This window comes from Vigna unguiculata, chromosome 5 (assembly GCF_037176805.1).
Source record: "Vigna unguiculata cultivar grain cowpea cultivar isolate G323 ecotype 2 chromosome 5, ASM3717680v1, whole genome shotgun sequence".
Taxonomy (NCBI): Eukaryota; Viridiplantae; Streptophyta; class Magnoliopsida; order Fabales; family Fabaceae; genus Vigna; species Vigna unguiculata.
The window spans coordinates 50,578,377-50,598,082 of record NC_140796.1 but is presented as its reverse complement, the minus strand read 5'-3'; the positions used below and the strand labels follow the sequence as shown (position 1 = coordinate 50,598,082).

Below are 19,706 nucleotides of genomic sequence, written 5' to 3'. Positions count from 1 at the left end.
TATTCCAGTTTCTGATATCTCATTTATACGTTCCATAAATTTAAATTTAAATTTAAATTAAATACATTATTTATTTGACCAATTTTGAAAATTTTTGCGGCCTATCCTTCACACTTACCAATCATGAGGTGTCCACTAACAATTTGCAGTTACTGAGATTATATTATCATAATAACAAGAAGAAGAAGAAGAATATTTATAATAATATAGCATGCAAAGATATATATAATTCTTAAATTTGAATCTTCGACGTGAATAAATTGAAACTGGGAAACAAATCTCTTCTAAAGATTACTAGCCGTTTTTATTCAGCTGGTAAATTTTTTCTATCGATATATAGGGAAAGGTTTATATCAATTCATGATGAAATATATAAATTACGATATTAAAAGATGTATGATAAATTACTATTTCAGTTTCTAAGTTGCATATAAAACATATATTTTTATTTTATATAATTAAAAATTATAACAAATAAATCTTTTTGAAATATGAATTATGTTGGTACGATAATATATAAGTATCTATCACCTATATAAAGAGAATATTTCCTCTTTTATTTTCAAATTTACTTTATTTCCTTTTTTAAAAATTTATCCTTAATTATTATTTTAAAAATTAATTATTTATAAACAATTTATTTCTCATTACTATTTTAAAAATATTTTTTATCTTTAACAGATATTTTAAAATTATTTTTTATGTATTTATTTTATTTTTTTCAATTTTACATTTAACAATTATATTAAAATTAATTATATATTTCAAAAATAAATATTATTAACTTTAATTCAAATTTTGTATGAAAACTAAAAAATCAAACACATAACACCTCTAACGATAATAAAATGATTATAGCTAATATTTTTAATATATAAATTATTAAGTATTTTTTTATTTCAATATAGAAAACTAATTAAATTTATATTTTAATTTAATTAAACAAAATTCAGCCAGCCAATATTTTAACATGTTATTATTATTTAATGAATACTGATAGCGTAATCATAACTTTTCTACTAAAAATATTTTTAACATTAGGTTATGTTGTTTTGTATAAAGTGGAAAATATGCATCATGTGTATAATAACACTATTTAATATATTTTTTAAGAATAATGAAATAGAGAAGGTGGAGATTTTTTCCTGAAATAATTTTTTTAATCAAAAATTATTTAAATACACTTATTGAAATATTATTTCTTTAAATGGATTTGTTTATAGTTTTCTGTTTTTTTTTCTAAAATGGAAGGAAAAATAAAAGAAAAATAAAAACTAAAATTGAAATTGAAATTTGTGAAAAATAATTTAATATAGTTAATTAAAAATATTGAGTTTAAATATTAATTATTTAAGTGAAGGAGCAACATAAAAGCTAATCTATGATTTCTTTTGTAATATATTTTAAATTTAAATTTTAAAATTTTATTTGTTATTATTTATTTTTTGATAAAATAAAGTATTATCATAGAAAATGCTTATGATAATAATAATAAGAAGAAGAAGAAGAACAATGATAATAAAGTTGTAAAATTTTAAATTAGTCTTTTATTTTTTGTCCGTCTTTCTATAAACTATTATAATAGTAAAATCTTGTAATCTAAATTATGTTACAAAATTAATATTTTCATTTTTTTACAATAATACTTTTTATGAAAAAAAAATTTAAATGGATGTTTAAAAATAATTTTTAAACATTGTTAGCGTAATCAAAACTTTTCTAATAAAAAATATGTTTAACATTAGGTATGTTGTTTGCAAAAAGAGGAAAATGCATAATGTGTATAATAACATTATTTAATTTTTAAGAATAATAAAATAGAGAAAGTGGAGTTTTTTTTTCCTAAAATATTTTTTTAAAGAAAAATGATTTCAATAGACTTACTGAAATACTATTTTTTTAAATGGATTTGTTTATGGTTTTCTGTTCTTTTCTAAGATGGGAAGGAAAATTAAAACTAAAATTAAAACTATTGAAAATTAATTTAATATAATTAGTTAAAAATATTGAGTTTAAATATTAATTTTTTAAGAGAATAAGCAAATAAAAACTATATTATAATTTATTTTTTTATATATCTTAAATTTTAAAATTAAATTTTTTATTGTTGATTTTTTGAAAAAATAAAATATTATAATATAAAATGCTTGTGATAATAATAAGAAGAAGAACAATGCCAATAATGTTGTAAGATTTTAAATTTATCTTTTATTTTTTATCCATCGTTTCTATAAACTATTATAATAATAACAACTTTTATTCTAAATTATGTTACAAAATTAATATTTTCAATTTTTTTAAAATAATATTTTTATGAAAAATATTTTTAAATTGATTATAATGTTCTTATATGAATCATTTGTACATTATATTATAATGGTTGACTAATCTTAAAGTTGTAAATCTATTAAAAACGTTTTGTTTATATATATAATGTGATAAACCAAATTTTTTTCTTTTTCGGAACATGGTTAACCATGTTAATTAATTCATTATATTAAGTTAGATAAAGTTTTGCAGTTTTTTATTAGTACCCTCACCGTAGATAACATGAATATGTTTTTTTATAATTTTTATAAGGATTAAAATAATTTATTTTGACATTTTGACACCAAATTGTGAGGTGGATCTTGAAAGATGTAAAATATATTCTTTATGTATATATATATATATATATATATATATATATATATATATATGTATGTATGTATGTATGTATGTATGTATGTATGTATGTATGTATGTATGTATGTATGTATGTATGTATGTATGTATGTATGTATGACATGTATGTATGTATGTATGTATGTATGACATGTATGTATGTATGTATGCATGTATGTATGTATGTATGTATGCATGTATGTGTGTATGTGTGTATGTATGTATGACATGTATGCATGTATGTATGTATGCGTGTATGTATGTATGCGTGTATGTATGTATGTATGGATGCATGTATGTATGACATGTATGCATGTATGTATGTATGACATTTATGCATGTATGTATGTATCTATCTATGTATGTATGCATGTCTGCTTGTATGTATGTATGTATGCATGCATGTATATATGTATGTATGTATGTATGTATGTTTGTATGTATGTATGTGTGTGTATGACATGTATGCATGTATGTATGTATGACATGTATGACATGTATGCATGTATGTATGTATGTCTGCATGTATGTATGTATGTATGTATGCATGCATGCATGTATGTATGCATGCATGCATGTATGTATGTATGCATGTATGTATGTATGTATGACATGTATGCATGTATGATGTATGTATGTATGCATGTATGTATGTATGACATGTATGCATGTATGTATGCATGCGTGTATGTATGTATGGATGTATGGATGCATGTATGTATGTATGACATGTATGCATGCATGTATGTATGTATGTATGTATGACATGTATGCATGTATGTATGTCTGCATGTATGTATGTATGCATGCATGTATGTATGCATGCATGCATGTATGTATGTTTGTTTGTATGTATCTATGCATGCATGTATGCATGTATGTATGTATGTATGTATGTATGTATGTATGTTTGTATGTATGTATGTCATGTAACCTAAGGTCGAATGACAGGAACATGCGAGAGTCGATCAATTGACCACATGTCATGTGAGACATCTCCTAGTTGCCCGCAATTGAACTTCCGAAAGGATTCACTTGAGTCATTTACACTCGGTGGCGGATCTTGACCAAAAGTTTTGGAGGGGTCAAAGTAATATAATTCTTTGATCATTTCATTGGATTATTAGTATAATGATTAAAAAAAACGACTCCTCTACAAAACAATTGGATCGTTAGATTGGATTGTTAGTATTTAAAAGATGTGAAGAAGTATAGTATATATTATTTTCATCTTCACATGTAACTTTCCTTTTATCACTTTAAAAAAATGAATCTATTATTTTATTATTAATTAATATACTTTATTTAAAAATATATTGAAAAATAATTTATCATAATCTAATAAAAAATTTAGTGACTTAATTATTGGAAGAAAAATACATCATAGTTTAGTCACAATTTAAAATCGGTTATAAAAAAATACATAGTACATTATTTTTTTCTATTATGATCATAAAAGATGAACATACAAAAGGCTTATGAAAAAAAAATAATATTAATAGCTATTAAACTAATATTTTATTATCAAGTGAGACAAGAGATAATTACATTTTTTTTTTATTTGAGAAATGAAGGAAAAAAATAAAAAGTGAGAGCAAAAGTAATGAGTATGTATCTAACTTCATTTTTTTTTTTTCTTGAAAAACAAAAAGAAATCATATAAAAGTGAGAAATGAGTACAATTTTATGAAAAACTAAAAAGGGAATAAAAAATTCTTAATTAATATTTGGTTTAATTGCTCTCTTAGTTACTATTTCCAAAATTATTGTTGGTCCTCCCGTCTTTTTAGTCTCAATTTTTGAGTCATGAATTGATATTTAAGATGAAAATAGAGACCAAAAGAGTAATTAAACATAAATCTTTGTATTCTTTCTTATATCTGATTTTATGTTTTATTATTTATTAACATTAAATTTTATATTTTATAAAATAAATAGAAAGACATACAGTTTAATTTCCATTGATTTCTAAAATATATTAAGTATAATTTTAGAATTCAAAATTTTTAAAATTTTCAAATATTATATATATATATATATATAATTTTTAAAATAATCAAAAATATTTGGGGGGTCGTGACCCCTCCTTGTTCCTTAGATGTTCTTCCACTGTTTACACACCTTAAGTGGCTCAAAAAGGCCGCACAGTTAACAACATGTCACTAGAAATCTCACCATGTTGTCGCCAGTTCAATTGTCCACCTGATTCCACTTGAGTCCCTTATACAATTTATGTATGGTGCCGAGTGGCACAACCAATATTCAGTTAGTAGTTTCATGAACCTAAACAAGTTAGTAATCGGATTTAGAAGGTAATTGGGTTATGATTAGACCAACCCTAATTACGGGTCTGGAAAACTATAAATACAGGTTAAAGATGTGGTTGCGGGAACTCTTGTCTCGCTTTAATTAAAATATTTATTACTTTAACTAAATGACTTAAGCTGACTTTAGCATCGAAACACCGTACATGTACACACGATAAGTTGACGTACAAATATACCGAATGGACATCAAAATAGGAAATTTGAAAATCTTACTTATTATCTTATTAGACGTTCGACCGTTACACCCAAAAAAATATTACAATAAACTATTATGTTCTATTATGGTTTGAACCCTTATATTAAAATCATAGAAAAATTTACTCATAGTACTATATTTAATTATGGTTAGAACCCTTTATTAACATTGTTGAAAATTTTACTTATAATTATAAAAAAGGGTTTTACTAACCAATGTCCCAAGGGAACTGGTTAAGGATAATTAATATATATTAAATCATACAAAAATAAATAGATAAATGTGATATTAAATAAAATTTAACCTAATAAATAGTAATGTAATTTTATTTTATTTAAAGAACAAAAATGTCCATAAATATTGTACAAATGTGTTTAATATTTTAATGTTCACAAATAAAAGTTAATAAACAATTAAATATCTATAACATTTATAACAACATATAAAGAGAATATCCCATTTTTTGTCCACATTTCGTTTTTTCATTTTGACCCTTAATTATTATTTTAAAAATTAACTATTTTATAAATAATTTACTTTTAATCGTTATTTTAAAAATTTATTCTTAACCATTATTTTAAAAACTTATTTTGTGTAAAATTTTTTGGTTTTATATTTAGCAACTATTTTCAAAAATAATTATTTATTATTTATTGATCTTAACTCAAATTTTCATAAAAAAAATGTGAACGCACATGTACCTGAATGTTCGCTAATTAAAATAACTACATTTTAATGTTGTTAAAGATTAAATATAATTAAATATAACAAAGTTTAAATTAACAGAAAAATCAACAACAAAAATAGTGTTAAACATCCAAAAATTTTCCAAAAAAAAAATAACAATATAAGAAATTTGAAGTTAACAGAATAACAAAAGAAAGTAGTGTTAAACATCTAAAACTTTTACAAAAAAAAGAAGAAGTTAAAGTGTCAATTTGAGACTTCATTAAATATTCAAAATTCTTATTTTGTATCAAAAAGTTATTATTGAAAAATTTAAAAAGATATTATTGTCTTTATAAAATTTGTTATATGCATTTATACTATTTTAATTATTGTATTTAATTAATTCAATTTTCAACATAAAAATACGATACTAATACACATTAATTATTCATTAACTCGTACCTAAGGACGCTGACTAACATTTAAAAGAAAAGTAGTATAATTTATTAATTACACAATAATGTAATTAGACATCATATTGGTCTTATATTTAGGATAAAAAAGCATATATCGATTTCCAAACACTCCATCCATAGTTGGTGATAGTTTCAGCCCTGCACTACCAATAACATGGTGAAACCAGGAAAAGCTTCCTGAAACTTTTGAGTCACATGTCTCTGTAGCAAGGGTATCAAGTGAATCATGAAAACGTGACCAAGAATCAAAGTATATCATTATTCTAAAATTGAATAACCATTTTTTTTCAGAAATCAACCACTCTCAGTGTTGCTAATATCCAGCAATCACCGAAGAAAAGAGAAAAGCTTTTATTTCTGAGTAGGGGAATAAACTCATTCTTGACCATTGCAACTGTGTTAAGAATATATAAAATACCAAACTGGGAAAGTTGTGAAAACTTAGTACCTTTGTTCAATTCTACAAATCAAGAGTAAAAAAAACTGGACGATCAACTTTACCTGAAATAAAAATAAGTAATTAAACTTCTTTTTCGATTGAATTCATTGAAGATGTATCTAATTTTCTAAGGGTAGAAAAGACAAACCCATTTGAACAGTACTGGACCTAATTTTACAATCTGGGATTGAGAAATAGTGATCCGATCCAAGATGCATGAACATTGGATATTGACCAAAAAGAAAGTGAATAATCCAAAGATAGTTGTAGGTTGAATTGTGTCTTAAAAAGTAGGAGCACTAATTAAAAACCCTAGCAAATAGCACAAAGGTGAAGGGTAGTTGGTGGTGGGGCTTCACCGGTGACAACCAATCTTTTGAATTGAATAAGCTTTGGAGTAATGATGAGAGGACCCATCAAAATGAAAAGAAAAAATGCAATGATTAGAGGAAATAGGCATCACAAGCAAACCAATATTGATTACCCAAAGCAAAGTCACATCTCGTAACACGGTTTATCTTCTAAACCCTTTTGTCCATCCCCATCACAAATCACACAAATATTCATTCATTTGCAATCTCAAAAAGTTCAAATATTACTTCTTTTCCTGTATGTTGGTGCAATTGCACACATTAGAGCCCTATCTAAATATATGCCATTGGATTTAATTCACTTTCTACAATAATGTTATTCAATCACACATCAAACTTGGATATAGTTTTATAATACATATGCTAAACATAAGTTTAAACTATATTATATAAAGCGGATATAAATCAGGGATAATAATCGTATTGACGTGAGTTTGAGCTTTTCATTGTCATGTAAGAAGACAATTTTATTTCCATCCTCGTATTCGTATGAATTAAATATGAATTTTGAAATTAGTCAATTTTGAAATTTTATATCAATTTAGTCATTCATATTTCGAAATACGTGAATTTAATAATTTTAATAAAATTTTGTTAAGTTTATTCGACATTTCAAATGCATTTCATAATAATATTTGACTTAACATTAAAACAAAAATATGTTAAACAATATAAACAATTCAAAAATACAATATTAAAATGTGTATGAAACATCAAATAAACCTAACAAAATTTGATTAAAAAAATTAAATTCATGCATTTCGAAAGATGAAAAACTAAATTGGCCCAAAATTTTAAAATTTACTAATTTCAAAATTCACTGAAAGTTGAGAGAGAAAAAATATATTTAACTCTATTTATACATTACAAGAAAATATGGTATATATATATATATATATATATATATATATATATATATATATATATTATATGAAACGTTTTACAAATGACAAAGAAAGTAAAAAATATTAAATGTGTGCTTCCAGAATAAATCATAAAACTAAGTACCGGAAAAAATTATATAAGTTATTAAAATTATTTAATAATATTTTAATAATTTAAAACAAGGACATGTATGTATAATTTAATAATATATTTATTTTGTTTTCATACTTATATTCAGTTATTGCAGGGATTTCGTCAAAGAGATATGTTTCCATAATAAGAGACAAATTCATCTCTCATTCTCATACTACAAACCTCATCTTATAATTCATATTGAATTTCTAATATAAAATTTATTTTTAAATATGATATAAAATTTGTTTGTTCATTCTTCAACATAGAAAAAATATGAGTTAGAGATTCTATACTAACAAAAAGATAATATCAAAATCTACTATACAAATGAATGTAAATTTCACTTAAAAAATGGATTTCACACTTTTAGATTTTTTTTTATATTTTTAATTCCAAATGCAAATCTAATCAATCAATTGAAAAAGTTATATATATATATATATATATATATATATATATATATATAATTATGTTTTATTTATTTAATTTCCATGAATTTCCATTTGTTTTAGATTAAATTGGCAAAAACCTTACCCCTAAAATTAGTGATACATGATGCATACATGATACATACCCTCCATTCATGATGAAGCTGCAAAGTGTTTTGTGGGGCTTACAATACGCAGATGTGTCCAGTGTAACGGACCAATTCCATGTGGCCCTGCTTTGAAATTAATTGAATTTAGTATTATATTGAAAGAAAAAGTTTGGTGCAATTAAATATTATATCTCTATTTAGTCTTATATTTAACTTTTGAAAGCAATGTTTATTTAATTATCTTTCAGATATTCATGAGGCTCTGATAAGAGAAAATAGACCAGACAAAATTTATTTGAATAAAGTGTTGGAAATATCATTTAAAGATATGGAGATAAGGGATTGCGCATCTTAACATTTTAATTATATATATATATATATATATATATATATATATATTCATTCTAACATATTAACACTTATATCATTAACACAAAAAAATTAGTCATTCACTTTATTTAATTTATATTTAACAACAAAATAACTTACATAAAATAAAGTTATAATATTATGATATTTTTGTAAATAAGTGAAAGTATAATTCATATGACATTTTGATCGATATATAATAGATAATTTATGTTAGATCTCAAGTTCTCTTCCTCATTTATTATTGTGCGAAAACATGCCAAAAACACTCTTGTGAGTCATGACTTATTCTAAAGTGATACAAATGATGCTGGTTTGGAGATTTTTTTAGACTAAGTATTATACTTTTGTTGTGGACTTCCCATATGGTAACTTTCTATTTGATCTGTTCTGTCGTTGAGATTTATTTGCTAAACTTTGTATTATACTTTTGTTGTGGACTTCCCATATTGTAACTATTTTTTAAGAATTCAGTCATGACTTTGCATGAAAATTCCATTCATTATATATTGTGTTTGTAGTGATAAAAAAAGTTTTAGTCTTTTGGACTTTCTTGGCTCTTAAAATCAAAATCGAACCATTGTTCATTTCATTTTGACCACCAATAAGAAAAACTACAAAGAATGGATATATTTTTGAACTTGTTTCAATTTTTTGTATTATATATCAAATGATTTTTTTTATAAAGTTAAAGAAGAGTTGAACATAAAAATCAAATTTAGGATATAAATTGAACGGTTTAAAAAAAAAGATTAATTTGCACAAGTTCAAGATTATTGAAGTCAACGATGAACTGAAATTAAAGATTTTAGTCCTTGTTCATCCTCAATTTCTTTGTCTAATTGTCTGATATAAATTTACATTGCATATTTTTCATGTACCTAAATTTACGTGTCCTCCATAACGTTGGAAACATTTAAAAAGAAACCCCTTCAATGTTAGTGTATATATATAACTTTTGAATGAAGTAATTAAGCAAATGAAGCTTAAAGTCTGTTTTGAATCAAGTAAGCGTATGCATCTTAAGTCTTTGTAGGTGGTTCTGTTCTGTGCCCTACATCATTTCACATCCACTTCATACTCAAATAATATGAATTTTGGCATGTTATTGGTTTGGTGATTTTCAGAAGAGCACACCCAATCATTTTATCTTTGGGTACCCCACTGCACCAATTAACGCCAATTAGATAAAGTTCAAAAAACGAGATTATAAAATATGAAGAGCATGAAAAACGATTTTTTTTTCTTTTTATACAATTTAAATTTTAGCTTTATTTTTCCTCTTCCAACTTTGTAAACAAAACTAGAAAAAACAAAAAAGGCTTCAGCTCATTCATTATTTTCTTTTTATCAAATACCAGTCCCTTTTGTTTTTTCCAATATATAGTTGGTATTCAAGATTTCTTTCTTCTGTTGGGCACATGATTTATAGATTTTTCTAGTCCAATTAATGGTAGATCATCCATGCACATGGAGTTTTTTTAGAAACCATCAAGATATTATTTAAAGTGGAGTTACCATTAACCAAAATAAGTCCAGTTGAAAAGTATACGTAGTTAGAATTGGAATTGGTAAGATGAGTTGGAATTTGCGAGTCAATCTGGCCTACCACGAGTTTAATTAGGTTGGATTGAAATTTTTTTATAAATTTCAATACTGATTGATTTTTAATCCGATTTACTTAGAATTCGGCTCACCCAAGTTGAACCCGTAAAAAACCAAGTTAGGTTGACTCACTAAGTGATTAATCCGTGGTGAATCGAGCCGGACCGAGCCGAATTATCCGTTTTGACAGAGTTATATATAAGTCTCTAACTATATATATATATATATATATATATATTCATATTGCACGTTCATCTACGAGTAAAATATCACGTTTGAGTTGTGATCGATGGTGAAACATGAAGACAAAGGAACATGACTACTCCCGCGTCTTTCGGAGCATGCATGCAATGTGTTCGGAGATTTGTCAATTAACAAAGACAATCATAAACCAGAGGCAGAAAAGTGGGGCAAGACAAGGGACCTTAAAATTTAACAGGGGACGTGCTTTTGTTGTCTATGTTTTTTCTTCGGGGGAGAGAACCACTTTTCCAATTTTACTTAATTTCTAATATATATATATATATATATATATATATATATATATATGTTTATGTTTATACAAAGCAAGCTTATGATTACGTTGAAGCACCTTTAGTAGACATGTTTAGCATCTATATATGTTTATATAACTTTTTCTTCAACTAGTTGATACTAAACTAACCCATATCCGAATCTATCCACTGATTCTAAGAACTCAAATAAACCAATGTTTTAAAGTTAGTTCTGCCTCCACAAAAGCATCATGTGTAGGATGCAGCCTTTTTCTTAACATCATCATCACCATACCTTCTTCTTCCAAAGCCAGCTAAAGACTTATTTTTTTAGGCCATTTAACAATTCAAAATAATTAAATTTTATTTTTTTATTTACTTTTTTAATATATATTATTATATTATTTAAGTAGATTGTAAAGTAAAAGCATTTTTTAGGAGGTTTTAAAATATTATTATTTTTTACCTTTTTTTTAATCATTATCAGAGAAAAAACACTTTTTATAATGATTTTTTTATACTGATTATAATCTACACGGTATAATAAGTGAAACCATACTATATTTGTAAATGTTATAAGACTTTCTATACTGATATAAAAAGAAGGGTTAAATATGTTTTTGGTCTCTCAAGTTTTAGTAAATTTTAAAATCAGTCTTTTTTTGAAATTTTATACCAATTTAGTCTTTCATCTTTAGAAATGTGTGAATTTAGTCTTTCTTACCAAATTTTGTTAAATTTTTTGACATTTTAAACGCATTTTATGATAATATTTGAGTTAACATTAAAATAAAAATGTGTCAAACGGTGTAAACAATTCAAATACTATCATGAAATATAAAAGAACAAAATTCACGCATTTTTAAAAATAAAAAATAAAATTGGTCAAAAAATTTGAAGAAGAAATAATTTCAAATTTCAGTGAAATTTGAGGGAAAAAACATATTTTATCCTAAAAAAAATTTCCTAATACATCCTCATATTATATCGTATACAGCCACAAAAATCATCTCATAATTAATTAACTTTTTATTGAACACTTCTCTAAATAGTTCTAATTCTTGTTATGTACATAGTTTAACCCTTACTTAAATGGCCACACTCTATATTAGACCAAGTTTGCAATATTTAGACGGTGGAAAAACATTGACTAATCTTTACCTACTCCATGTGATGATTAATTTGCCTCTTTTACAGTTATATATGTCATATATATGTCATATATATATATATATATATATATATATATATATATATATATATATATATATATATATATATATATATATATATATATATATATATATATGATTGCAGAAATGATCTAATGATTGACAATAATCTTTTTTACTGTGTGAAAACTGGTTGATTGATTAGCTTTTCCTCTTATTCCGCGTTTATAACATTTTCTTGGACCTAAATTTTATACTTTAATAGTTTATTTTACAAGTGAATTTATAGTATTAATAGCTAAACTAGACCCCCACTTTGTCTTGGCAACTTTATTTGACCTGGGGTAAGTGTAATAATTCAATCTCGATAATTAAATGAAGATAACATATAAAAATAAAACGTAAACATGCATGTATGATGAAAAGCCATAAAGGGGTTTTGGTGCAAGAAAATAATAATTAAAGTCATAAATTAATTATGTCTACTGTCCTAATTAGTTACTCAATTTTGTGACGTTTTAACCACAGAAGGGGATAGTATCTAATTCTGTTAAGGTTTTATTTATGGAAAGGAAAAAACTAGAAGCACTTTTTATTTTTCTTGAATTGTGCTTATCTGAAAAGTTAATTTAGTCTAAATTCAATTCAGTTATTGTGACATGTTTCTGATTTGGCGTGACGTTTCTGATTTTTACTGTCGTGAGATGCCTGTGTTTGGTGGAGAAAAAAACGACAACATTAAATAATTAAATGTTCTGGTTGCAAGGAAAATTATAGAAAAAGATTTGAAGATGTGGAAGTATAACTGTAAAATATAACATGTTGAGACGGCGTCGTTTAGGAATTGGCTTCCACCAAACTTCACGTTCGATTTAAGATTTGGAACGTTTCGTCAATTGCCCGGAACAAAAGAGAAAGCGCCACGTGGCATCGGAATGATAGCTGCTTTATATAAGGAAGAAAAGTCTCGCAGACGCTGACGTGTCCGCATATATCACTCTTTTCTAAATTCGCAGTTCTTCCCTCTCTCTCTCTCTCTCTCTCTCTCTGTTTCAGTCTCTACTGTGTCTTTGATTTTTCATTCTCTCTCTCTGATTTTTTTTTTTGAGATTAGGTTACTTTTTCTTTACTTCGAAATCGAAGGCGGAACTTCTCGGGTACGTTGCTTTTCCATGTTTCATGCTCAGTCTCGCGCTTCAGTGGTGATTTTTTTTTTTTTTCAATACTCAAATGTTTTACACTCAGTTTCTGTGTGGAATAACATTCCTATCACGCTTTTTCTTTGCTTACTATTGAAAAATCGAATGATCTGCAACTGTGTTTTGCTTTCATGGAAAATTTGAGATTCTCATTCTTTGAGAATATTAGCTTAGCATTATAGCCAGTATGAAAACTCTCAAACTCATGTTGATTATTTTTGTTATTGACAAGCTATTTTTTAGAGTTTTTTTTTTTTTTTTAATTTTATAAGCACTATTTTTTTTTTACAGAATAAGAATTGGATGATTTGGTATTCCTTAATTATTATTATTATATTTGATTTTGGCAGGCTAAGGTAAGTTTGAGTAAGCAGTAATTCCTTTCAATTGAAAATTTTTCGAAATTCAGAGTTTGAGTTATTTTTCTTGACTAGACTAATACTGACGACGACGACGACGATGATATCAGCAAGAGGAATGATAATGGAAAAAGTGATTCAAATCCATGGAAATGTAAGGCCTGTTTCTGAGTAACTTTGATTTCTCCACCTGATATGCAAGTTTTAGTGCATTTGGGTCAGATGGATTGAAAAGATCTGTGTTCTTGTTATGAAACTAAATTAGAAATGGCTGTTGCGGGTGTGCATACTGTCACTGCGCTCGAATCTACTTTCCTGAGGGAATCCCTTTCTCAGTCATCTGGGAGGGAAGGAGATGGAGGGAGGGGAGGCACCCGGTCGTCTTCGGTCTTGCAAATGTGGAGAGAGATTGAGGATGAGCAGGCAGTAAGACCAGTTCAAGGAAGACCTGGGGAGGTTTTACTTCAACAAACGAGTGATGAGTTGGTTGTGGACTCCTCGCAGGAAAATATGCCATATAGCAACCAGAGAGAAGGACATGTGATAGAGGATGCAGGTTTGGGTGAGAATGATTCTGAGACCTGGTCACAAAGTCAGAATGAGTTCCATGACGAACAAGAGGAATTGAACAATTCTAACCACGAAAACTCCTCTGATTTTGGAGAAGTTGAAAGGGAAAGAGTAAGGCAAATATTCAGGGAGTGGATGAATAGTGGTTCTAGGGATCGTGCATCGAACAATTCCCAAGGAAACAGGGGGGAGTGGCGCGGGGAAATTGAGCAGGAAAGGTGCGGAGAAACTGATCAGGAAAGGGCGAGTATCATAAGGGAGTGGGTGCAGACGAGTGGCCAGCAGAGAGGTGCTTCTTCTGGGGAAAATAGGGAAGAACAATCTTCTGAAACTGGTACCCAAATTGAATGTGTTCGTGATGGATTTGTTTATCAGAACGAGGGTCAAACTGAGCATACACGGAGGGGAATCCGTAAACTATGTGGCCGGCAGGTGCTGCTTGATATGCTTAAGAAGGCCCAGATGGAAAGGCAAAGAGAAGTACAGGAATTGTTGGACCATCGGGTTGTATCTCATTTCCCCCATCGTAATCGTATTCAGGTTAGTGTACGAAATGAATATCTTTAGGCCTTATTTCTTTTTACCCTTGCGGCATCATAGTGTATGATTTGTGGATGTTGAATATTCCCCATCCCCCCCCCCCCCCCCCCCCCCCCCCCCCTATTTTGTAAAGAAGTTGAAGCGTAATAATTTCATCACAGGCATAGTGAATGGAGAATTGTATTATGTGAAGAATAGAAAAATTTATAGTATATGGAGGAAACCTTGGAGAGAACAAATGGGAAATACCATACATTTGAACAATGAATTTAAATCTAGGACTTGGTTTGAATCCAGGCTTTGCTGTTGCAATTGATGATTGTTTGTTAACATATTTTCAGGCCTTGCTTAGAGGCAGGTTCTTGAGAAATGATAGATCGAATGGCAATAACAGGTCCACTTCCATCGCAGAAAGTGAATTAGGCTTATTGAGACAGAAGCAGACTGTATCAGGTCTAAGGTATGCCGTTCATGTTGCCATTAAGTTGGAAAGAAACTAAATTTATTTTTTATGTGAAGTATTCTGGATTTCTTTCTTTCTCACTTCACTTTTCTATTTAACTTTCTTCTTTTCTATTCTGGATTCATATAGCTGATGCATACTGAGTTTCTGCTATTCCCCCTACCCGTATTGGTACACACCTGCTGTATTTGTTAAAAAATTTGTTCACTTGATAAAAGAAAAGACTCCTATTATAAGCATATTTTACAGAAGGAGACAGTAAAGCAAGAACATGACGAGGATCGCCTAGAATATATTGATACATTTGTAAAATTTCTAAATAGGACAGTAAATTTGAAATGGTGATTATTTTTAATAAGAAAATCAAGGAGTGGTTTGGTTTGAGAAAGAATTTTTCGTTTTCACTTTATTGCTTTATGTTTTTCTGTTTTTGTTTCTGAGCTTTTGAATACAGGAAGCTAAATCAGAACAATTTGACAATTTTGTAGTTCTAATGGCCACGTGCACTTGTAATGTTTTTTTTTTTTCTTTTTCATTTAAAGTTGATATGTTTCTAATAATGCACCTTTAACTTTTTGTCGTTTGTTTCATGCAGCTCTGTCCATAATCTTACTTTATGAAGATCACATAATGTATTTTTTAAGCTCAAAAGAAAGGTTTATCGTTTTAATTAAAAAAAACAAAAACCATGACGGAATTTTTGTGATTGTAATATTTTTTAGTGTGTATTTTGTTGGGAAAGACAGACCTAGGGTTTAAGGCAACCGGTGGATGAAGATCATTTTGAAATTACTGTTATGTCAATTGTTATTGTTGAAATAATCTTCCCTACCGTATTTCCCCTTGTACAAAATGAAAGTGTTATTTGTTACTTTAGCTTTATTGCATACAATTACCAGTTCGTTTTCCTTCCTTCATGTTATTATTTTTTTTTTATCTATATGCCTTGTACTGATGATGCTAACTTGTCTTCTGATCAGAGAAGGATTCTTTTTCAGAAAGGACAGTTTTGGTTGCAGTCAAGCAACCAGTAACCTATCTGATACCTCTTCCGAGAGTGATATTGATGTTAATGCAATTGAACAAACTGGAGCTAGCAGTTCACAAGCAGTCCCAACTGTGCATTCTGAACAATCTCGGCCTATTAACAGTGGAAGTGACGGACTTGAGATACCATGTGATCAGATCTGTTCACAAGGAACCCCTTGTGAGAAATTAGACTGGCAAGGCTCTGCCGTTCATGTAGAAACAATAGATCGGGAATCATCTTCTAGTATGAGAGTTGAAGGAGGAGATGGCACTGGACAAACTGTTGCTATGATGCCAGCTGAAGATTCTTCTAATGACCTTTCCCAACAAAACTTGCAAATTGAAGATACAGAGGATGACAGTATGCAAGAGTTAAGCGAGGTACATACTGAGCAATCTCAGTGGGGAGATATAACTAATGATGAAAGCAATTTATCAAATCAGGATGATCGTGTATATAGCAATATCGTCGGTGATGTAGATTTGATTGAATCTATTGCTCTGGAAGTAGAAGAACAGGAAGAAGTTATTATTGAAAATGACAGAAGTGACTGGCATCAAAGTGTGGATGATCATCAGCTCAGTAACACAACAAATGAATGGCCCCAAAACATATTGGGTAGCGAAGATGGAGAAAATTCTCGTATGCAAGAGCAAGAAGCCCCTGAAGCGTGGCAAGAGGATGGTGGCTTTCAAGAGGCTGTGGAAATTTGGTTAGGAGGACCTTCTGATAATGAAGTAGCTCCAGTTGGTAGAATTCATGGGTTTTATTTTCCCGAAGATGACAATGTGTATAGTGTTGAACTCAGGGAATTGCTAAGTAGGTACGTTGATATGATTGGAGTATTTCAGCCAAACTCTTTTGAAAACGAAACAAGTAAATTAGAATAATAATTCTTTTCCTCTGGCAGGAGAAGTGTCTCAAACCTCCTTCGCAGCAGTTTTCGTGAAAGTCTTGACCAGTTGATACAGTCGTATGTTGAAAGGCAAGGTCACGCTAACGTTGAATGGGAGCTGCAAGAAACAACCCCTTCTTCTCCCATGGCAGAACAAGACTCTGGACAAGAGACTAGGGATCCAGTTGTTGGTCCTCAGGGTACTGTTAATAGCTCACTTGACCACCGTCCCTTGCCACCAACACCTCCGCCTCAGCCTTTGTGGGATCGGCACTCTCGCCATGACAATTGGTCACAGAGTGACATAAATAATCAGCGCCTAGGAATTGTGCGTTCATTTGCGGGACATAACTGCTTTTCTTTAGCTGATGTACTCCATAGTCTTGACATTCAAGTGCCTACTTTTCCCATTTCATAATCGTGTTATTACATTAATAATTTTCTGACTGGACTTTTTTTTGGCAGGAATGGGATATTGTTAATGACTTGAGAATTGACATGGTTAGGCTACAGCAAAGGATGAATAACATGCAAAGAATGCTGGAGGCCTGTATGGATATGCAACTTGAGTTACAACGCTCAATAAGACAAGAAGTCTCTGCAGCCTTAAATCGCTCAACTGATTCATCAGGTCAGATTAACTTTGTCACTCTGTGCTTTCCGTATTCATTAGATTTTTTCAACAGTTATGAACTTGACCTTTAGCGTTATTGCTGATGGTAGAATAACTTTGTACTGATAGTCTTAGATTCGTCACAGGAACGCATGACCGTGTTTCACCTGACGATAAATCTAAATGGGAATGTGTGAGGAAAGGACTTTGTTGTATATGTTGTGAAAGCAATATTGATTCTTTGTTGTACAGGTGCTATTCAGTGTCACTTTGACAAATCAGTAATCTTGTTTGTATCCGATCTAAATCACTTACGTATGTTGTATTTGTCTTGCAGATGTGGGCACATGTGCACATGTTCAAAATGTGCAAATGATTTGCACCAAAGTAGAAGAAAGTGTCCAATGTGTCAAGCACCAGTGGTGGAAGTGATACGTGCTTATTCTATACAATAGTTTTGACATTATAGGGTCACATACAGAATACAGGTCGTAACAATTTCTTTCTCCTGGCGTTTCCAGGTACTTCTTTTTTAATAATTTTTTGTTCATCCCGTGATTACTGTATTTATGTGAGTGCACCAATGAAAACCTGATGGCCCTTCTGATGGCCATGATTCTGAAATGAATAAAAGTATTTTGTTTGAGATTCCCTTTTTTTTATTTTAGATTTGGATAAAAGTCACATCAGTTGTGATATATTTGCATTTTCTGTTTTCACCCTATTGTGTGTTGATTTCTTGATGAAGAAATAAGCACACCATTTACGTGACAAGTGAGTGGTTTATTCACGTTTGGGTCATGTACAATATACAAAAACACATTAATATTTTGTTTCGGTATAGAATTGGGATTTTTTTATATATATTTCTTACATAAGGTGGAGATGCTTTTTCAAGTTGATAGGTTAATTTTGATTGCCAACAAATGACCGACCCAAACCATCAGAAAAAAAAGTAGCGAAACTCTTACAAGAGACAATTAGTTATCTACAATCCTAATCCTGACGTAGTTCAGATGAATGACCTCTTAAAAAGAAACTACAAGCAAAAACAAAAAGAAAAAAAATTTAAACTTTCATACGAAAACCACACACGACACAGTTAATAATTTCTGTATCATAGCAACAGTTTGTCCAGAAATAGATTAAAAATAAAAAAGACAGATGCATTTCTTACTTTACGGGGATAAAATCAATTGAGATTTCAAAAGATTTTTTAACGTACGAATGTATTAATTTTCTTAAGATTTGTTTTAAATACTTTTATCATTAAAATTTTGTAATTTATAATGTATAAAATTTATATGGTAAGATTCCGAAAAATTATGAATTTACAAGCATTTGAAAGAATTCATATATTTAAAATGATTCATAAATATTTTGTATCTTAACCTTTAGAAGGGCTGAAATGCATTATTACTTATCGTTCAAAATTACGTAAAACAGAGTACATTTCAGTAGATATTACACTAAATCATCAAAGATAAAAATTATATTTGATATTAGGTACTACTAGCCCATTATTGAAAATAATAAATAATTTTGTTATTTGTTTATTTAATCTCTCATTTCCATAATTAACTAATAATAATAAATATTATTATTATTATTATATCATACTAACATGCATAACAGACAAATAAAGAATTTAATTACAAATTAGTAGAAAAAAGACATAAATAAAAAAGAGAAAAATA

General features: G+C 28.5%; 1 protein-coding gene across 6 annotated transcripts; it reads left to right on the top strand.

Moving 5' to 3' along the window:
* Positions 1-13,305: 13,305 nt before the first annotated feature.
* On the top strand, positions 13,306-18,655 carry LOC114184870 (uncharacterized). Of its 6 annotated transcripts, none has more exons than XM_028072239.2 (9): positions 13,306-13,497; positions 13,974-14,052; positions 14,164-15,008; positions 15,350-15,468; positions 16,452-17,324; positions 17,412-17,790; positions 17,862-18,027; positions 18,156-18,261; positions 18,347-18,655. In XM_028072239.2, exons 3-9 carry the CDS (start codon positions 14,166-14,168, stop codon positions 18,462-18,464), a joined length of 2,604 nt encoding a protein of 867 aa, XP_027928040.1. In that variant the 5' UTR covers positions 13,306-13,497; positions 13,974-14,052; positions 14,164-14,165; the 3' UTR covers positions 18,465-18,655. The 6 variants fall into 6 exon arrangements, with proteins under 6 accessions (XP_027928040.1, XP_027928044.1, XP_027928043.1 ...); XM_085673798.1 differs by having other exon boundaries at positions 13,318-13,497; positions 13,890-14,052; XM_028072243.2 differs by having other exon boundaries at positions 13,974-15,008; positions 17,412-17,724.
* Positions 18,656-19,706: the final 1,051 nt, after the last annotated feature.